Source organism: Melanostigma gelatinosum (assembly GCF_949748355.1).
Source record: "Melanostigma gelatinosum genome assembly, chromosome: 17".
Lineage (NCBI taxonomy): Eukaryota > Metazoa > Chordata > Actinopteri > Perciformes > Zoarcidae > Melanostigma > Melanostigma gelatinosum.
Window position 1 is genome coordinate 19,497,066 of NC_136650.1, and position 18,833 is coordinate 19,515,898.

General features: G+C 46.6%; 2 protein-coding genes across 4 annotated transcripts; one reads left to right on the forward strand and one right to left on the reverse strand.

The window, feature by feature from the left end:
* adck5 (aarF domain containing kinase 5) lies at window positions 1-6,530 on the forward strand. 3 transcript variants are annotated; one of them, XM_079288435.1, is made up of 15 exons: window positions 1-139; window positions 1,685-1,776; window positions 1,871-2,020; window positions 2,365-2,440; window positions 2,766-2,966; window positions 3,057-3,197; window positions 3,398-3,511; window positions 3,629-3,760; window positions 3,855-3,938; window positions 4,041-4,122; window positions 4,539-4,617; window positions 4,696-4,787; window positions 4,880-5,132; window positions 5,673-5,789; window positions 5,862-6,530. In XM_079288435.1, exons 1-15 carry the CDS (start codon window positions 116-118, stop codon window positions 5,962-5,964), a joined length of 1,740 nt encoding a protein of 579 aa, XP_079144561.1. In that variant the 5' UTR covers window positions 1-115; the 3' UTR covers window positions 5,965-6,530. The 3 variants fall into 3 exon arrangements, with proteins under 3 accessions (XP_079144561.1, XP_079144562.1, XP_079144563.1); XM_079288436.1 differs by lacking the exon at window positions 3,057-3,197; XM_079288437.1 differs by lacking the exons at window positions 2,766-2,966; window positions 3,057-3,197.
* A 104-nt stretch (window positions 6,531-6,634) lies between these two features.
* Window positions 6,635-18,434, reverse strand: cpsf1 (cleavage and polyadenylation specific factor 1). Its single transcript, XM_079288434.1, has 38 exons — window positions 18,310-18,434; window positions 17,428-17,593; window positions 17,308-17,335; window positions 17,071-17,204; window positions 16,895-16,975; window positions 16,643-16,794; window positions 16,224-16,370; window positions 15,981-16,120; window positions 15,743-15,853; window positions 15,527-15,620; window positions 15,352-15,439; window positions 14,873-15,019; window positions 14,666-14,717; window positions 14,499-14,572; window positions 14,340-14,414; window positions 14,178-14,258; window positions 13,763-13,858; window positions 13,461-13,676; window positions 13,167-13,308; window positions 12,839-13,017; window positions 12,162-12,304; window positions 11,873-12,047; window positions 11,555-11,761; window positions 11,382-11,471; window positions 11,148-11,294; window positions 10,916-11,068; window positions 10,475-10,591; window positions 10,115-10,205; window positions 9,862-9,946; window positions 9,139-9,280; window positions 8,510-8,662; window positions 8,231-8,407; window positions 7,989-8,055; window positions 7,862-7,909; window positions 7,620-7,775; window positions 7,151-7,280; window positions 6,910-7,048; window positions 6,635-6,825 (listed from the first exon to the last, which is right to left on the reverse strand). The coding sequence occupies exons 2-38, from the start codon at window positions 17,569-17,571 to the stop codon at window positions 6,778-6,780; spliced, it is 4,449 nt and encodes a 1,482-aa protein (XP_079144560.1). The 5' UTR covers window positions 17,572-17,593; window positions 18,310-18,434; the 3' UTR covers window positions 6,635-6,777.
* Window positions 18,435-18,833: the final 399 nt, after the last annotated feature.

The window sequence follows — 18,833 nt, forward strand, 5'->3', positions numbered from 1 at the left end:
CTCTTTGGCATGCTAGCTGCCGGTCGATTATGGAGGTGGCCCCTGAAGGGAAGGGCACTTTGGATGATAAATACTCTCTGAGAGCGAGCAGAGCTGTTTTACTATTCCAGGAACCATGGCAAGAGAGACCACCCGAGCAGTAAGTCAACGATATCCATTCATGTTTTGTTTAGCTTGGTTTGACAGTAGCATTAGCTAAAGTTAGCAAGCTAGTTGCACAACAGCCACGTTCACTGTAACGCTAGCCTAACTGTAACTAACCCGAACGAACCGGAAACGTGGATTGGCCTTCAAAGGAAAGGTTGTAGCATTTTTCACTTACACAAAAAAGAAACAGATGCGGGCAATCCAATACCCACAAAGAAAAACTCAAAATAATTACATACATAGATACATTTTAGTTCTTAAAACGTTTAAATAAACCACAACACGCTTGTTTTTCCATTTGTAGCGTTACTGTAACACCAGCGTTACTGGTTAAAGTCGTTTACTCGTTCAAGCAAAGATGCGCCGCCATATTAAAACAAATCAACAATTATCAGCTATTACTTGCGCACACTCTTAACTATATTAGTGTGGCTCAGATGAGACGTAACCGCTTACTGTTGTGGTGACGCAAACACTCCGTGAGCGAGTGACGGACGGACTGTCTGTTGATGTTTCAGTGTTCAGGTCCCTGAGATAAACTAATCTCAACATCAATTTGTCAGCACTGGAAACATTTTGTCCCTTCGCTGTAGACAGCGAACAAAAACAAACTAAGTACCCCGGCTGGTCGTATTGGCCTTGCTCTAACCCCCCCTCTCCTTCCCAACACACACACACACACACACACACACACACACACACACACACACACACACACACACACACACACACACACACACACACACACACACACACACACACACACACACACACACACACACACACACACACACAACCGTGATCTGTATGTACATGAATATCAGATTGATCAATTAGTCAGTCGATGAAGAAGAACGAACTGGCAACTTTTTTTTTTTTTAAACCCGCCCAATTGTTTTAAGTCAAACATGAGTTCCTGCTTGTTAATGAGATATTTTGCTGATTTTCTCTGCTTTATACTCTAAAATGACTATATGTTGTTTTTTGGACTATATTTCAACATTTTTGGACATTAACCGATGATGGATATGATCAGTAGTTGCTGTCCAGCTTTGGCGAAGTAAGACCATCACAAACGCACAAAGAGCCATGGGAGTCTGCAGGGAGACTTTATAACCATTCTTTGTTTTTTTAATAATACAAGGGTGCACCCAGATTATAACAACGTCACAACTCTAAAGTCAAACACTGTTGCTGCCGACATGCCCACTGGGAAATCTGCAGCTATTGCACATGGACTTTTCATTTCATAGTTTCCTTTCTGCCTGCTCACTGTGGTTTGTCATGGTGTACTTTGTACTCTGATACTCTGCATCTATTGCATAAGCCATACAGCTTCATCCAATATTCATTTACAAGCCAATGACCTCGAAATGCAACTGGCAGGCTTCTTTTGTCTTTTCTTTTTTACATTCGATGGTACGGTTTGGTGAACGTGACACTGCCAGCAGTAAAAAACACCAGATTCAATGAGCCATGGTTAAGTCAAGAGTTCACTTTGTTAACTATCAGATGACCAGCATGTTTTCCTCTTTAGTTACAGTTGTGTCTCCATCACATGGCTCTGCTCCGAAGACCCCCACATCCCGCCGCATCGCTCCAAAGAAATAGACCCTTCAGCTCACTAAGGTACCGAACAGCGGCCGGGTCGTCGTCGCAGATCAACTTCTGCCCACGGTAACGGTTCTGTTTGATTCATTCATTTTGTTCTTCCTGCGTTAAGGGAAGGTAAGCGCCGGGGGCTGTTATGGAAGACACTTGTTGGCGTCTCTGTCGGCGTGCCCGTGGCAGTGGGGGTCCGGTATGCTGCGTCCGAACCCAGAGACAGGAGGAGGATGAAGATTCTGACTGAAGGATTCGGACGCTTCTGCAGGTTTGAGATGAAACCCATAAACCGGTCGTACTCGTGTTTAAAGTGAGCAACCACTGTACAAGCGACAGTTCCCAGATTACATCGTGTTACAGTTCTTCAGTCAGTTCTTCAGTCATCCCTTGAAATGACTCCGTGATGTCAGTGATCCGAGTTAAAGTTAGCTAACATTGGCCGCCATAAGCTACTAGACCTGATGAGCTTTACATTCGTAGGAGGGGGAACATGTTTCGTCTTTCAAACATAGTCTCACCTTAATGCTGGTCATTTTCTCCTTATTTATTGGAGATGTTACCACATGTGACATTATGAAGTCCCATCGACCCTCTTCGTCTGTGTGTCCTCAGATGTCTCTCTGTGGGACTCGTGATCTCTGGGGATTACTGGTGGACCGCTAACGTGGCTCTTCGCGGCCAAGACGAGGTAAGTTCTCAAATACAGAAATAGGTTCCGTCTGAGCAGGTGATCCCCAAAGAAAGAAACCAGTCACGGCAATAATCACTTGCACTCCTCAGTGGTTTCTGAGGTATCACAATACAGAAGACGGATGGCGGCTTAGAGAGAAAGATGACTGGTGTCTACGAGGTCGCGTAACGCATCCTCAACTCACATCTGTCCACGGGAAAAAAGCCACACAAACAATACTCTTAGTAAATATGAAATTGGTTTCATCGTGGGTTGTTGGTCACAGATTTACTTGCATTCATTGTGTGGAGAGTCAAGTCTTACTGCTGTCCTCCCCTGCTAGAGCAGCCCATCCTACCTGGCCAAGATGTCGGCCTGCCACCAACGGGCAGCCGAGTGCATGGTGGGAGGAGCCCTGACCAACGGAGGAATATACATCAAACTCGGCCAAGGTCTGTGTTCCTTCAACCACCTGCTGCCCCCCGAGTACATCCGCACCCTGCAAATACTGGAAGACAAGGCCTTGAACCGGAGGTACAAAGAGGTGAGAACCGCCGCGCGAACAAAGACACGTGGTTCAGTAAATGAAAAAGGGGGGACGGCCTGAAATGTCTCAGCGTTGTGTCTGCTCCAGGTGGACGCTCTCTTCCAGGAAGACTTCAACAAAACCCCGAAGCAGCTTTTTAAAGAGTTCGACTATGAGCCCATCGCTGCTGCCAGCTTGGCCCAGGTTCATAAGGCGGAGCTGTTCGACGGGACGCCCGTCGCCGTGAAGGTGAGCGCCGAGTTACTCTCGGGCATAGACGGTGAAACGGTCACGTGGAAGAGATCTCGCAGAGTGCAGAATCGGACCGTTCTGATCGAGTAACGCTACACGCTTTCGCATCCTCCGTCTCCTACACGGAAAGAAGGTCTCCCATCTTGCTATCTTTGGGAGGTGGACAATCCAAACCGTTTTTATTCTGTTGCCCACAGGTGCAGTACATTGACCTCAGGGATCGGTTTGACGGCGATATCAGAACATTGGAGATCCTGCTGGATGTCGTGACGTTCATGCACCCCACCTTTGGATTCCGATGGGTTCTTACGGTCAGGAAGCAGTTGTATTTCCTTGTTAACCAGATCTATATATGTATATGTATGTACCATATACATACCGGTATATATCGGTTTGGCCCGTTCTTGATTCTATTCTCCTTCATCTAGGACTTGAAGGGGACATTGGGTCAAGAGCTGGATTTTGAGAACGAGGCCAAGAATTCGGAGAGGTGCGCGGAGGAGCTGAAACACTTCAGTTTTGTTGTCGTACCCAAAGTGTTCTGGGAGCAAACCAGTAAGGTGAGGTCATCATCAGTGGTAGAAAATAACTGGATGTCCAACCTTTTCTTTGGCTAAACCGTTTCTTTTCTTTTTTTCCCTCTCCGATTGAAAGAGAGTGATGACGGCAGAGTTCTGCGACGGCTGCAAAATCAACGACGTGGAAGAAATTAAAAGACGAGGGTTGAGTTTGAAAGATGTGAGTTGATGCACTCGACACGGCAGCTGATGTTCAGAGTGGAGTGTTACCGTTGAACGGCCGTCTTTTAAAAAACGCCTCATCAAATGTTTGCTTTTGCAGGCCGCAGATAAGCTGATCCGAACATTTGCCGAGCAAATCTTCTACACCGGCTTCATCCACGCCGACCCGCATCCGGGAAACGGTGAGTTCACCGAGCACATGTCTGTATGCAGGTGTTGGACCACGACCGAGAAGATCATTACTCGTATTCAGCAGCAACTAGTGCTTTTGTGTTTTCTGTCAGTCTTGTATGAACTGCAACACCTCTGGGTCTTCAATCTCTCGCTTTCTCTGACTGAACCACAGAGGCAGAGAACCGATATCGGATGAGCTAATATTAGCTTATTGCTCATCAGCAGCGGTATTTAGGTCGGTGAATACATAATTACAGAAATCCTAAAAATATGTACAACGGTAATTAAGAAACTGCTATTTTATAGTTTGTCCACCAGAGAGCACTGACGAGACAACTGAAAAATCCTGCTCAGTTACAATAACGTCACACTAATTTAAGGGGATCCTCATCGTGTGTGTGTGTGATGAATTCTTTGTTTGCAGTTCTAGTGAGACGAGGTCCTGACAACAAGGCACAGTTGGTCCTCTTGGACCACGGCTTGTACCAACAACTCAGCCAGCGGTAAGACTGGTCTGCTTCGTATGACGACCTGAGAATATTTAGCCACGAGCTCGAACTCTAACCGTTTCATGTCTTCAGTGACCGAGTGGCTCTCTGTAAACTGTGGCGGTCCGTAGTCCTAAGAGACGAGGCAGCAATGGAGGAGCACTCCAAAGCACTTGGTGTCAAAGGTGAGCGTACATCTGTTTTGGCTATTAAAATCTTAACAAAGTATTTGTTAGAAAACGATTTATTTACATTTCATATCTAACTTGCTGTGCAGAGTACTTCCTGTTCTGCGAGATGCTGCTGCAGCGGCCCATCAACATGCGTGAGCTGGGTCTGTCCAACATCCTGAGCCGGGAGGAGACGACCTACATGCGCGAGATGGCCAGCGAGCGCTTCGACAGCATCATGCGCGTGCTGAAGTCGATGCCCCGGCCCATGCTGCTCGTGTTCCGGAACATCAACACGGTCCGAAGCATCAACATCAGCCTGGGGGCGCCGGTGGACCGCTACTTTGTCATGGCCAAGAGGTCAGTGTCGATTTAAAAAAAAAAAAATCACAATCTTGGGATATGTTGGGCCGCGAAGGATCCATCGGCTGTCTATCTGGGAGCAGAAGGCTGCATTCGGAGGAGTCTGTGAAACGGGACAGCCGCTGGATTGGGACGCAGCTGATGATGACTTCGCTACATGCTGACGTTTTCAACTTGTAGGACTTGGTGTCCTTTTGGGTTGGCATTGTGACCTTGTGTGAAAAAGTGTCAGTCATTTAAGTTCCATTTTAACGGTGTTCTAAACTCACCAAGCTGCTTCCAACAGTCATGACGCAGTAGGTTAATCAGCTATCTGCATTTATCCAGCGTGGAGAAATTAAATATAGACAGTCATGTTCAGACATGAAGCAAACTAACAAACCCGAGCGCTTTTATTTTAGTTTTACATCCTGGCTGCAGCTAAAGACTGGCAGCTAAAGACTGACAGCTGATTGGACTCTAAGCCCCTTAACTTGCTTTGTTTTATTCTTCGGTCATGGTTGCGTTGCTTAGTATCTCAAGCATCTTGTCTTCTAGTGCGGTGCGAGGCTGGGGGAACATCCAGGCAGCGAGGACGGGGGTGCTGCCCAGGCTCTGGGTCTTCCGCTGGGTGAGGACGACATGGGAGGGCCTCAAGTTCGAACTGGCTTTAAGGTAAAGACTCGTTTTTAGTTTCATCAATGATGAAAATCGTGTTCCGTGATTGTGAACGATGTGAATCTACAGGTGGGAGATGGCAGCGATGAGCCTGACGCGCTCCTTCCTGGGCCTGCTGTCCTACGTCGGTCTCGTATCTCTGGACGCAGACGTGTACGAGTACCTGAGGTAGTGCGCAGACGTCTCGCTACGAAGGAACTATTCCAAGCACAAGTTGATCCAACAGCAAGGAGCTGTTTCCACTACTGTAGCAGCTCTAAACGCTGCTAGTAATGGTGCTGCTCACGTGAGTCACGCGGATTCAACACCAAATCAGCTGGGACTCTGGTGTCAGACTGGACTGCAGCACTGTGAAGACCCAAACCCACTAGTGAGGCCAGAACTTTAGAACGTTACAGCCCATCGTAAGGCTTTGAATTCAATCATATTTTTGGTGTTCTTTAAATTTAGTTTTTGTGTAATCATAGCAATTGAAACACTTTAAACTGTAGATTATGTTTAAAGAAATATTCAGCAGTCGATGTATTCTGAGTTAAGTGGAAGAACAACAAGCTACACAAACCGCGGCCTTGATGACCGCAATACAGATTATAGGTTTATGCTCATCATTGTCTGACTAACCGTTTGTTACATGGATGGAAGCTTCGGCTTCATTTCTTCCGAGTCCACTCAGTCCAGTGCCAGCTAACCGAATGTTGTTAAATTATTTTAACAATGTAAATAAAATGTTCTACCGCCTTCTTTCAGGTATCAGTCTTTCCAGCTCAATAAACACACGCGAGCCTTGTGTACATTACTTTCACAGTATTGGTTTTTTAATTTTTTTTATATAAAATATCCTAAGAAAACATGGCTGCCCTCTTTTTTTTTTTTGTCCAACAAGTAAGAAAAACAAATCAGGTTTGCGCAAAGATGGCCGTAACAAAACGTTTTCTCCATTCAATATAAAACGGCGTTCAGCGGTCGAGGTGTAGGAATGTGAATCTCAGAAATGAGCCGTTACTCTGTCCACCTCCAGAAGGTCATCCAGGATCTAGGGAGGGAGGAAACGAGAAGGAGAGTTGGAACAAGAGAAGCGACCTCACTGGCATCCTCTCTCCCATTAGTGCACACTCACGATGTCTTGAGTGGTGCCGATCTTCTTGGCCAGCTCGCTGCGCTCCATCGCACTGAGGTACAGGTACTTGTTGAGGAGTTCTCCGTCCAGGATGTTTCTCACAGCGTTCTGCAGCGTTCGTCTGTCGCTCTGCAGCATTCTGGAAGATACAAAAGGTTCATCACATGGCTAAACCTCAACCCCCCTTTGCATCCCTGTAACCCTAAACACTGAGCAGTGGTTTCTAAAGCGTGACGAGCACCTGAAGGCTTTTGGGTTGAGACCAGCGTGATGAGGCAGCATGGAGTTCAGAGCATTTTGCAACATCAGCAGACGGCGATACGTCTTCTCCTGCATGGGGAGGAGCAGCCCGACTCCTCCGTCCAGGGTCGCTGTGGGAACGCAGATAAAAAACAAACACGGTTTAATCCTATAATGTTAACGTGATAGTAAAGCTGAATGGAGCAGTAGTATTGATTTCTTGATCTATTTCGATACATTGTTTTTGTAAATTAGATCCATCAATGCCGACAAAGGTCTATGACAAAAACAAACTATATCATTTATTTACCCTCTAAGTTTATATTTGCTTATATATTCACGAGTCTGTCAGCGTCGCCAGTGACACTCAGATTTACGTCCAATCACAGAAGTCACCTGATCTGTTCTCCGTTAGCGACTCGCTGACTGATTCTAATCCTTCCGTTGGCTCCGACATCGTGGCCACTTACCGAACCATGTGATGTGCTTGTTGTCATAGGTCAGCGCCTTCTTGCTGCCGGTGTCCAGGGCGCCTCTGCACGGCATCCTCCAGAAGGTGTTGATGTTGGCCCCGGCGTTGAAGTCGGCTCGCCTCAGCAGGCGCATTCCTCCAAAGCTCTCTTTAGCTGCAACCACAGAGCGCTCATCACACGACTGGATGTGAATGAAAAACCTAAATACTTCGCATTTGCACATTGTCAACATTGCATACCTTCAGGTAAATACATGTACACGCTGAGGTTCTTGTCTCGATCGGAAACTACAAGGAAAAGAAAAGGTTCATGAGAACACGGGAACTTTTAATTGAATTTGCTTCCCGAGGGCATTGCGAACATTACCCAATAATCCGAGCTGGTTGTTGTCCACGATGAACTCGATGCTGTAAACCTCCAAGGGCTTCGCGTCCTGTGGCCAAAACAAAAAGAAAAGACCGTCAAAGACAGCTTCAGTCCCTGAAGAGCTGCTCCCTTCTCTTCCAGAGACGCACCATCAATACTCGCTGGTACCTCTGAATCAATAAACACTGCATTGTGTGGAAACGATCTCTGCTACATCAGACACCGAGGAAAGTATTCCTCACCCTGCTGACGAGCGACAGCGTCTTGCTCTCCTGCTGGTAGCGAAACAACGAGACGCTCTTCATCAGATCGGCAGCCAGGATGAAGTTCTTGATGCTGAACATCTGGTGGATGTACAGCTGGGTGTCGATGAAGGCCATGCCCGTCAGGTCGTTGTCCTTCAGGACCCACAGGAAGATCTGCAGGAACACGGAGGAGCTTACAACCTTCATATTTACATGTTTTCTAATTCCAGCTGTGTGGACTCCTAAAGTTGCGATGTGAGAGTTTCGGGTCGAGACCTTCTGTCCGATGGCCGACACCAGGTAGCCATGGCAGTGACACAGAGCCGTCACCGGCCCCTTCTGCTCCTTCTCATACAGCACTTTGAACTTGTTCTTGGTGAGCGGCTGGCCGGGCTCTGGCACCACTTCAATCACATCCAGGATCACGATCTGAACAAAAGAAATCAAACAAGAAGCCGTCAGCAGACGTTTTCACATGAACCACGACGCCGCACTCAGAAGAGCTGTGAGAACGCAACGGTCCGGATCGGTTGGACAAACGATACCTTACCAACAAAGTCTGTGTGATGTCGGATTGAGTGAATAGTGAAGAGAGCAAATCACTGTCTGGAGGATTTACATCAAGTGAGAGAGCGTTCATGACGTTTCTATCGTGCCAGTGGCGCAAAACGGGAAGACAAAGAAGTCTCACTGGACAAACGACGAGATTTGGGAACTATTAGTAGTATTAGTATTTCCAGTCGGTGAGAACGTCTCCTGTTGTGTGCTACACGTGTAAAAGGGGAAACTCAGGACAATGTCCCGACCCGGAGTTCATATGACAACACGGCTTTATTTTGATCGTGACCGTGTGGGTTATAGTGAGAAGGACGTTTGTTTTGGTGGTAACGGTGTGAGCTGCTCACCCGGCCCCTGCAGGTGACCTCCTCCCCCTGCATCAGGCAGGTCCCGGCAGCGACGTAGCCCTTGAGCCCGGACACGGTCTCCTGACTCCTCAGAGCCACCGTCTTCATGCAGGTCACGTGTTCCCACTCGTCCAGGTCGTACCTGGTGGAGACGGGGAGAGAAGTCACATTCACACAGCTGTTCCTGTCTGACAATTCAGATTATACATTACGTCATTGCCACAGATTTGTTGACCTCATGCTGCACGCCCCCTTTTCTTTTGTTACGTTGCCTGTTTAGTAGTTTCCAGTTGCCATCGCCGTCTATCAACTCATTCTCACTCTCAACTAGCCAAATATTATGCTCGGTCAGCTGCCCTCAGCTTCAGACTACGACGCTCTGGTTCCCCTCTAGAGACAGTTGTGGACGTGTCAGAGACGGTGTGTGTCAGTTTCCACTCGTGAGTGTCTTTTCAAAATAAACTTCCATCTCCACAGGAGGTTTAGGTTTAGGCAACACAACCACTGAGTTAGGTTTAAGAAAAGAGCCTGGTTTAGGTTAACTTGGCTGACGACACCAACCACTCAGGTGTTCACTAAACCTGCTGATGTTTACTTTGCTGGTGTGGAATCTGGTGGAATTACAATGCAGACCTGACATTTCCATCTGACCCTCACTGAGAATAAGTGAATTGTCTACATTTGTCTTTGCGAACTGCTAAACGTCAAAGAGAACTTCTTTACCGCGTGTTGGGAATGGTCTCCCAGCTGACTGGAGAGATGAGCTGGATGGAGAACTTCTCCTGCTGCGGGTTAATGTAACGTTCATCTGCAGTGACAACAGGAGAAACAACAGTGATGGATCCACACATTTGTTTTAAGGAGGGAAATAAACAGCCGATACATCAGTAGCGGCTACAGGAGGCTGACTGAGATTCAAAGAGAGTGAAATGTAATCAGCGTTCACTGAAGTTAGACGTGTATGTTCATGTCTGACCTCGATCTATGGTTTCAAACTCCTTCTCCTCTCCCGTCATCCTGGGGATGCGTGTGCAGGTCTCCTTCACACTGGTGCATATAGCGTACACCTAAGAGGGAACAAAGCCGAAAGGTTCATATCAAAGACTAATCCCCTCAAAGGCACCCGCATTGATTTCCTTTTCCCTCTCGCAGTGAGAAAACTTTAAGGCCAGAGGGCTTTCGTCTCGAACTTTTCAAAGCGGCTCGATCGATACGCTTTTATTTTGCCTGCCGTTATGCAGGCGGGGGTGTGAGAGTCCGGGGAATGTGTTTCAGCTTGAATCTGTGTCGTGTCGCCGCTTCGTGGGCAGTGTGGGCACAGTGAGGGGAGCCTTGCCTTGGACTCCACGTGGTAGGAGACGTAGTGGACGGTGCACCTCAGCGGGATCTTCCTGACCGGCCATGGAGCATCGTAGGACAGATAGGTGGGCAGGACGCTGATCCTCAGCTCGCCCTGCGGGGAGACACACACACACACACACACACACACACACACACACACACACACACACACACACACACACACACACACACACACACACACACACACACACACACACACACACACACACACACACACACACACACACACACACACACACACACACACACTGAAAAGGCTTCTAGAAACTAGATGAAAGAATAATAAAACTGCACTTTGTTGTGTTTCACTGTCTCTAGATTCTAATTCTTATAAGAGTTGAGTTTCCCTTCATCGTGGAGTTGACAGAGAAGAGAACCTCGACACTATTAAAGTGAGAGTGCGTCCTCTGTGTACCTGTTTGTTGAAGTAGAGGAAACCTTTGGGGCAGTTGATGTTATGGAATGGTGAGAAGGACTCGATGGAGCCATCGATGGTCATGGGGTGAAGCCTGATGGCCCCACGAGAGGTGACCAGCATCCAGTGAGGAGACGGACCACAGATGAACACCTGTGAAAACCACAAAGTGTTTTATGTGGTTAATCACAAGAGTACGTAACGTGACGCTCTAAACGAATGGCCTGCTCACCCCCGAGTATCCAGAGATGTCCTCAAAGTATCTGAATCTGGCAATCCGACTTTTCACAGCTGCCGTCTCCTCGGCGGCACCGCCCTCTGCCTTCTTATCTTTCTTCAGCTTGGATTTCTTTTCCCTGAAGTTAATGTTGTGGGGCACCTGTGCGTAGTGCGAGCAGCACAGTTAACGTTCACCTCATTCATACTTCACTTGTGTTACTCCGTCTTCATCGGTCTTGGCTCTTACCTTTTTGAAGCGCACTTTCAGGTTGTTCTGTGGCTGCTGTTGGTCGTACGGGAACGCTTCGTAGATCAGAAGCTCCTGTTCCACGTGGACCTATGAGAAAACTTCTTGTTAAACCCTGTTTTCATTCCACGTTACGTTTCTATTTTTATGGAGTGAAACACACAAACGCTCACCAGTAGATAGGGTCTGCTGTAGTTGTAGCCGAGTGAAACCAAAGACACTTCTTTGACCAGTGGGATCTCTCCTTGACGCGTTACTTCTTCTTTTTTACCCTCCCCCTGTGCTGCTGACTGGCCAGACGAACTGTCCACCAGCACCCTCTGACCAACCGGGAAGTTCTTCACGAGGAACACCAAGCGCCAGTCTGGGAGCTGGTAAATCTGTCAAAACAAAAACAAAGGCCGTAGGGGAAAAAGGGAGCCTGGAAAGCAGCATTAACGTCCTGACTAATATAGTGTTTGTATCCCTGTGGTCTAAGATACACCCCGTACCTCCATGACACCATTCTCCCTGATGATGATGCACCAGTGGCTGGGCTCTGCTTTGCTCGAGCTTCCGTCAAAAAGCCCTTGTGCCCCGTAGCTGCGGCCCATTTCATCCCGTCCATGCGCTGCGCTGGCGTTCGAGTCTCCGTACAGCATTTCCTCCTCATCATCCACTGTGTTACTACACACACACAAACGCACACACATATATATATATGTAACATGACTCGATCCACAGATAAATAGGACGTGTAGAGACTGGTTGGATGTTTCAGCGCGGAGGCGACGCTCTTACCTGAGGTCGTGGATGACGGTCTCTGTTTCAGACTGACAGCTGATGACGGCGTCCTCTTTGACGAAGGAGCTGCTCGCTTTGTTTTCTGTGGTGAACATTCCGCTCACGTCTCGGTAAGCACACAGCGCGATCACACGAGATTGCTGTTGATTGGGAGGCGGTTTTAAACATGTGAATGAGTGTTTTCATGAATGTAGATTCTAAATGATGGAGTGTAATACTGCTGTGCATTTGCATGTTGCATGTGATTCTAGTGAAACTGCAGGACCAGAGACTCTAGCACATAGACGGAGTATAAAGATGGACGAGGCGTCTCCACTTCCTCCCACTGCACAAAAGTGAAGCCAAAGCATCCCGGGTACGGGAGCTGCAATCTTCAGATTGTTATGTAATTTAGAGCCCGAAACGGTTTGGGAGTGGCGGTATTAGAGGCCCATCCAAACACCCGCCTGACAAGTCACCAGTCGAGCATGACTAGAGCTTGTTAGTGGGAGCCGCTTAGCTGCTACGTTAGCACCACGGTAGCTGTTTGGCTAGAAAGAAACACCAACTAAGCATTATATGTTTGGCCCATGTCCCATCCGCGAACATGGAAGGAGCGGGATTTATGCTCTACCCCAACAGCTGCAGTCTGTCCACCAGGGGGTGTATTTGACTGATGAGGAGGATTTACTCACAGCGGGGATCTGTGGTTTCTGCAGGGCCAGGCGGTGAGTCTTCCCCATGTACGTGTCGGTCTTCAGTGCAAACATGGTGACAACCCCCTCTGCAGTCATGATGACCACGAAAGGGTCCGCCACGGAGCAATGCACTATGGGAGAGCCCAAGTCCACGGGGATGAAGTGGAGCTGTGTCACTGAAAGCACAATTGAAAGAGAATGTGTCAGTGAAACAGATGGCATTATGTTTAACGCCTTTAATTTGCTCTAATATTATACAAGTGTACTACTTTACTCCGACAGCAGTTTGCTACTGCAACAGCCTAACGTTGTTATCCTTCGTTACCTCCTTCCAGTAGCCGGATACCCATGGGGGAGACTTGAATGATGTACTTGTTGTCTCCGATGTTTCCAGCAAACACAGTGGGTCCTTGGGTAGCAAAGCCACTGGTGTCCAGCTCCATGATCTCCTGACCCGTCTGGAGGATCTGCACAAAAACACAACCAAGTTACAGAAGCATCCAAATTGCATAATAAATAGGTTTCGTTTTCCCAATAACAACTTATTTATATTCAAAACGTATATCGTTCAAATGAAAATGGCTGAACATTAAGATGTGTAATGACGCGTGTTTCTCACCATGGTTGAATCCTCTCTGCTCAGAATGAGGAAGCCGTGCTTCTTCGTATCATCCTCCAGAGGAGGCTCTGTCTTCTCCTCCTCCTCCTTCTCCTCTTTCTCCTCCTCCTCCTCCTCCTCTTCTTTCTCCTTCTCTTCCTTGTCCTTTTCTGCCTCTTCACCATCCTCGCCAGTCTCGGTCTCTGCCCCGTCCTCGGATCCATCGCTTTTTGCTGCCTGAGAGAGGAGCGAGGAACATCTTACTGTAACAGAACATAAACATTGAAAACGTGCGGCTGTTGAGCAGAAAAGAAACGCGGTACTTTTTTGTCTTCCTTGACTTCATTGGAGATGACTGTCCACATGTCGTGGCAACCCGGCAGCTCAAACGTAGTGACTACCTGGGGTCGGATGCTCCTCTGAGAACAGAACAGAAGTCAGCAGCAGATGTAAGCAGATAGTATAAAGGTACACACACATACATATCCCACACATGCTGGTGCTATAAACCCCAAAAGCATTTAAGAGCTGTGATGTGATCTGATGTGTTTACAGGCTACTCCGTGGATCTCTGAGGCCTGGTAGACCCAGACTTCTCCACTGTAGCACCATCACTGGACCTGAGGCAGACTTCCCTCACGACCACAGGTTTTAGGATGGTGCAGGAACATTCATCATGCGTACACCTGACCAGCTGCATGCTTTGACACAACACATGACATCAGGGGGAGAACTTACCTGGAGTACAGACAGCGCACCGTTCTTGCCGTAGCCAGAGCACACCACGACCTCCAGGTCAGGCTCCGGGTTGTTCTGGAACTGAAATATGAACATCCAAGTCAGAAACCACAAAACACATCTGCCAATGAGGAACGCTAGAAAGTGTTTTAATGTGTATACCTCTTCAGACAAGAACGCAGGTTCACCCATGGAGGCATTTGCACAAGGTCCAATGTTGAGTATGCTATCACACACCTGCATGTACACAGATAATCAATCATCCACACAGACAAGCATTTATAGAAAAAGCAATTTAAGCGTTTCTTTTTCCCCTTTTACCTCAAAGGAGTATGTGGCCAGCTGGGTGCCTGACTGGGCCTCACTTCCGTACACTTCTATCTCATCCACCTCATCTGACAAAACACAGAAGTTCAGTGAAACACACATTTTCAGACACACACACACACACACTTCTGGCACAAATGAAAAAGTAAACTGGAACATACCCGTCCAGTTGGTGGAAGATTCTACTTTCTTCTTTTTGCTTGGCGGTTCTTCCTGGAAATTATTAGCAGTGATTTAGTTTATAGACAAGACGGCACGGATGTAGCTGCAACTACACAAACATAACTCAGGTGAAAAGAAAGATGGCATTTCAACGGTACTTCACGACAAAAGGCTTGTTAAAATTGACATTTCATGCAATCACAAACCTGTTTATCTTTATCCATCTCTTCACTTTCCAGGTCATCGTTGCCCTCCTCTGGTGGCGTCTCCTGAAGTTTCTCCGTGTACTTCAGGAGCAGCGAGTTGCCGAGGCGGGAACCCAGGAAAATGTAGCCGGGCTCCATGGTCACCATCTGGAGGAGGCGAGCCGGGAGCGTGAAATATGAGTTCCTATTCTAAATCCCCTGAAGACTGACAGACTAAAGAGATATTCAGGATTTACTTCACACCCTAAAAGGTCAGCCAGATATAAGAAACTACCTGAGGGTTTAGGGTAAAGTCTGGAGTGTTTCTGTGGTATTCGGAAGCTTTCATCTTGAAGTGCTGGTATTTCAGTCAAACCCTAATCCCTCCAGCCTTTTGTGCGCTATTGTGTTGTGTTTGTCCACAGAAACATAGAAGACTACAGAAGATATAGACCTGTCTCATCAGACCACTGCGGCTCACAGTTGCGGGCAGAACTTACGCAGGTTGTCAGGACGCTGGCAGCAGCTTTGTCAAAGTGGAAAGCTCGGACACTTCTCATGCCGTCAGTTATGAGGGTCAACACGTAACTGCAAGACAACAACAGTCAGTCAGTGAGGAATCGTCAACTGCCACCATTGTTTATGTTCATTCTTGTGGTGATTACGATGACTCACATTTCTCCTCCTTTCAAAGAGATGACCATCTTGTCGTAGGCAATAAAGTCAGACTGGGAACAGTCTAGTGAGATCTTCACTTCATCCTGTACACCTGGGAAACCAAGACACGTCATCCAGTGATGAGCATCACAGAGTATCAAATGATATGTAACGTAACGAGGCCAGATATCAGAGATACAAGTATACGTGTGTGTTTCTGATGGTAATGCTTACGCAGAGGGAATGCTGTGGTCCCATTTGTCTGAGAGTTGAGAGAAACTCCATATGGTGGAACGCTCTGGTTCAGATACAGCAATGAATTCACAGCAAACACCACCACACCACCTGGGAAAGATTTGATATGTGAGCAAAGAAGCTACAACGCCAACACTAGAGTCTAAATGTATATTTAACACTTAAGTGACCACACTGTTCATAAACAGTGACAAAAGAGAGAATTCCCTGAGCTCACCGATTGGCTTGGGAACAGGCATGACCTGCGTACAGTCAAAAGGCAGATTACTGAGGGACCAGATGACAGGATGCACCTTCTGCATTATGTTGAGGGAGATGGCAACGATGCTACAAGTGTCCTGGCGCACAGCCACGCGCCTAGCAGAATGATCAGACATCAGAAGTCAAAACAAAACAAAACAAGGCCATATTTATAGCAAACATCAACTAGTGGTTGTTAAAGCTGATAACGTGGACTGACCCGGGCCATGTCTGGTTGGGCTCAAACAGGATGAGCAACGTGGGCTCGTAGTAGCCATGGAGGAACTTCATGTCGACGATGTTGAGCAGCTTCTCGTCCAGCTCGCGGACGTCAATTATGTAGCTGGGTAGGAAGCTGGATTTAGGTCTGTAGATGAGATACAATGACAGAAGTGCTCGCAGTTAAACCATTACACTATCCATTCATGTGAGACATGGTTAGATAACTACGGTCTGTGTAAACTTTAACAGCAGCAAGATTACGGTGGCCTTTTTTAGTCAAATGGCAGTTTAAGTTAAACACTGAAATGTGAATTTGCACATTTAGTAACAACCAAACAGTTTATGGTTTTGTGACAAGTGCCAACCGGACTCTGGAAGACATTCATGAGCAGAATGTATAGTGGACAGCAGGCGTACCCTTCTCCAACTCCACCCTCCTGTTCATCAGTTAGAGTGTCCTTCCGGAATGGCAGCACCACGAGCTGGGTGCCATAAACGAGCATTACAGCACAGCGATTCTCTGGATCTACACGGACAATGGGAATATGTACATTCTGTACAAAACCATCCTGAAAGTGTAAAAAAGAGTTGCAAATTAGCTTGACAATTACTTCACTTGTGCATGTCAACATTTACCCTAATTTAGACAGATAATGCTGCCGAACATACTCTGAGCTCTGGCTCCTCAAAGTAATGGAGGGACAGAGTCTTGAGGTCGTGTGTGCCGGGATCGTACTCTACTACAGACAACTGGTGAGGGAACAAACACAACCACAATCAGGTCAAACACAACTTTAAGCAGTTTTAAAATGTTGTTGGGCAGTGCGCAGCCTAGACAATGATACCTTGGCATCTTTGAAACTGAGAAGGAGTGCATCTCTGTTGGCTCCCACAAGCTGGACACTGGCCATGGACATAATATTGCCGAAGAGAGAAAAGGATGCCACCTGCTCCAGCTTCTCCTTGCGAGATTTAGAATCTGTAGGAGGAGAGAACGACGTTGGACCACAAACGCACTCATTTAAGTTGATATCATGAATTCACAGTAAAATGTGTACATTGAGTGTGGCGTCTACACATACCTGTAGACTTGTCAGCCTTTGACGTGCTCTGAAATGACAACATAGATGTTACACATATCACAAAAAGCTGTTAATGCTTGTATTTAAAAACATGGTACAGTGAAACAGACTTATAGTTACCTCCACATCGTGAATAATCCTGTAGACGTAAAGTTGAGATGTTCCAGCAACGACCAAATTTTTCTCCTTGCTGGATATAAAGTTGCAGTAGACGGAGAACTCCACTGCAGTGGGTGTGTGTGCTTGTCTGTACACAGCATACATCCTGAAAGGGTTACCTCACCATCTGACAGGTGAGAACAGGCATGTTAAGATCTCTTAACATCACTTTTGAGAGCCCCTGTCCAATAAATAAACCCAACATTTGTTCTCCAACCCTCCAAATGAAACTGGCTAGCAGCGTGAAACAATGGCTGATACTGATATTTCGTTTAAATGACCTACATGCAAAATGTAATATCACACGCCCCCATCAATAAAGTCGTGCTTTATTTTGTAGTCAATGCATGGTTGTAATTTACGTTATCGTCCCTCTGAGACTGCATATATATATACATGTAATGGTTTTATCTGTGGTTATTCAACACAGAAGGTTAAAGTACTTATATCTAATTATATGAATCAATACTATTAATGTGAACATTTGCTCCCATCATAAACAAACGCTGGTCAGCCTATAATTAACAAAAAGGTAGCGCTAAGTTTTGGCAGCTAGCTTAACGTTAGATAATTAGCTTCCCCTGATAGCCTAACGTCTATTTAATGACGCATGATAGTAGCGTTAGCCCATTCAGCCATGTTGTTACTTGTGACCAGCGTGTCTCCGCCAAGTTATCTTCAGAAACCCAATGTAATGGAAAAGTCGTTAGCTATGTTCGCAACGCGCGAATGTTTCCCATTTCTAGCTAGCATATTAGCTAGCATAGCACAGCGCGTGCACCTGACAATATTTTTTTGGCATGTTTTTTTTTTGCAAATCGTGAATTAAACTTGTCAACGTACCTATATCAAACACGTTATAAGAGTCTGAAGCTTTATTGTCCCTTCTTCTGTAAACATTTAGGGTGTCATAGTTTGTGGGTTTACTAACTTAAGCTAGCTTGTCCAAGAGCACAGGTAAGCTAACCGTTTGTTGGATGGATGGGTCAGTTAGTTGTCGTTATGTTGTCGCTGTCTTCTTCGTCCCTGTCTTTTCCGGCAGACTAGCTGCGCCGAGGTGTACTGCTGCCCCCTACACTCCAGGCGCTGAACTCCATCAGTTGATGATTGCTCATTTTAAAGAAAGGGAGACGACATTAATTTCTTCCAATATCTTTAAAATAAGAAGGCGACATTGGGATAGTCTCAGGTCACACAAATTATTGGCATGTTTTTAGTAAAATGTAGTTTAATCTCTGGTTGTTTGCTGCAATTTAGCAAAAGGAAAAGAATATACAGAAATGACTCATTAAATGATACATTTCACTGTCTCTTCTATTACAATCCTTTTAAGAATCAGTTACAATTCTACATATAGAAAACAATTA

Bases quoted from the DNA above. Each gene is read 5' to 3' on its own strand.
- adck5 (XM_079288435.1), top strand. From the start codon at position 116: ATGGCAAGAGAGACCACCCGAGCA. The intron at 1,777-1,870 runs GTACCGAACAGC...TCCTGCGTTAAG, and splicing joins AGACCCTTCAGCTCACTAAG to GGAAGGTAAGCGCCGGGGGC. The intron at 2,967-3,056 runs GTGAGAACCGCC...TGTCTGCTCCAG, and splicing joins TGAACCGGAGGTACAAAGAG to GTGGACGCTCTCTTCCAGGA.
- cpsf1 (XM_079288434.1), bottom strand. From the start codon at position 17,571: ATGTATGCTGTGTACAGACAAGCACACACACCCACTGCAGTGGAGTTC. The intron at 15,440-15,526 runs GTGAGTCATCGT...GTTGTCTTGCAG, and splicing joins TCTTTGAAAGGAGGAGAAAT to TTACGTGTTGACCCTCATAA. The intron at 7,049-7,150 runs GTGCTCGTCACG...TGTATCTTCCAG, and splicing joins CTCAACCCAAAAGCCTTCAG to AATGCTGCAGAGCGACAGAC.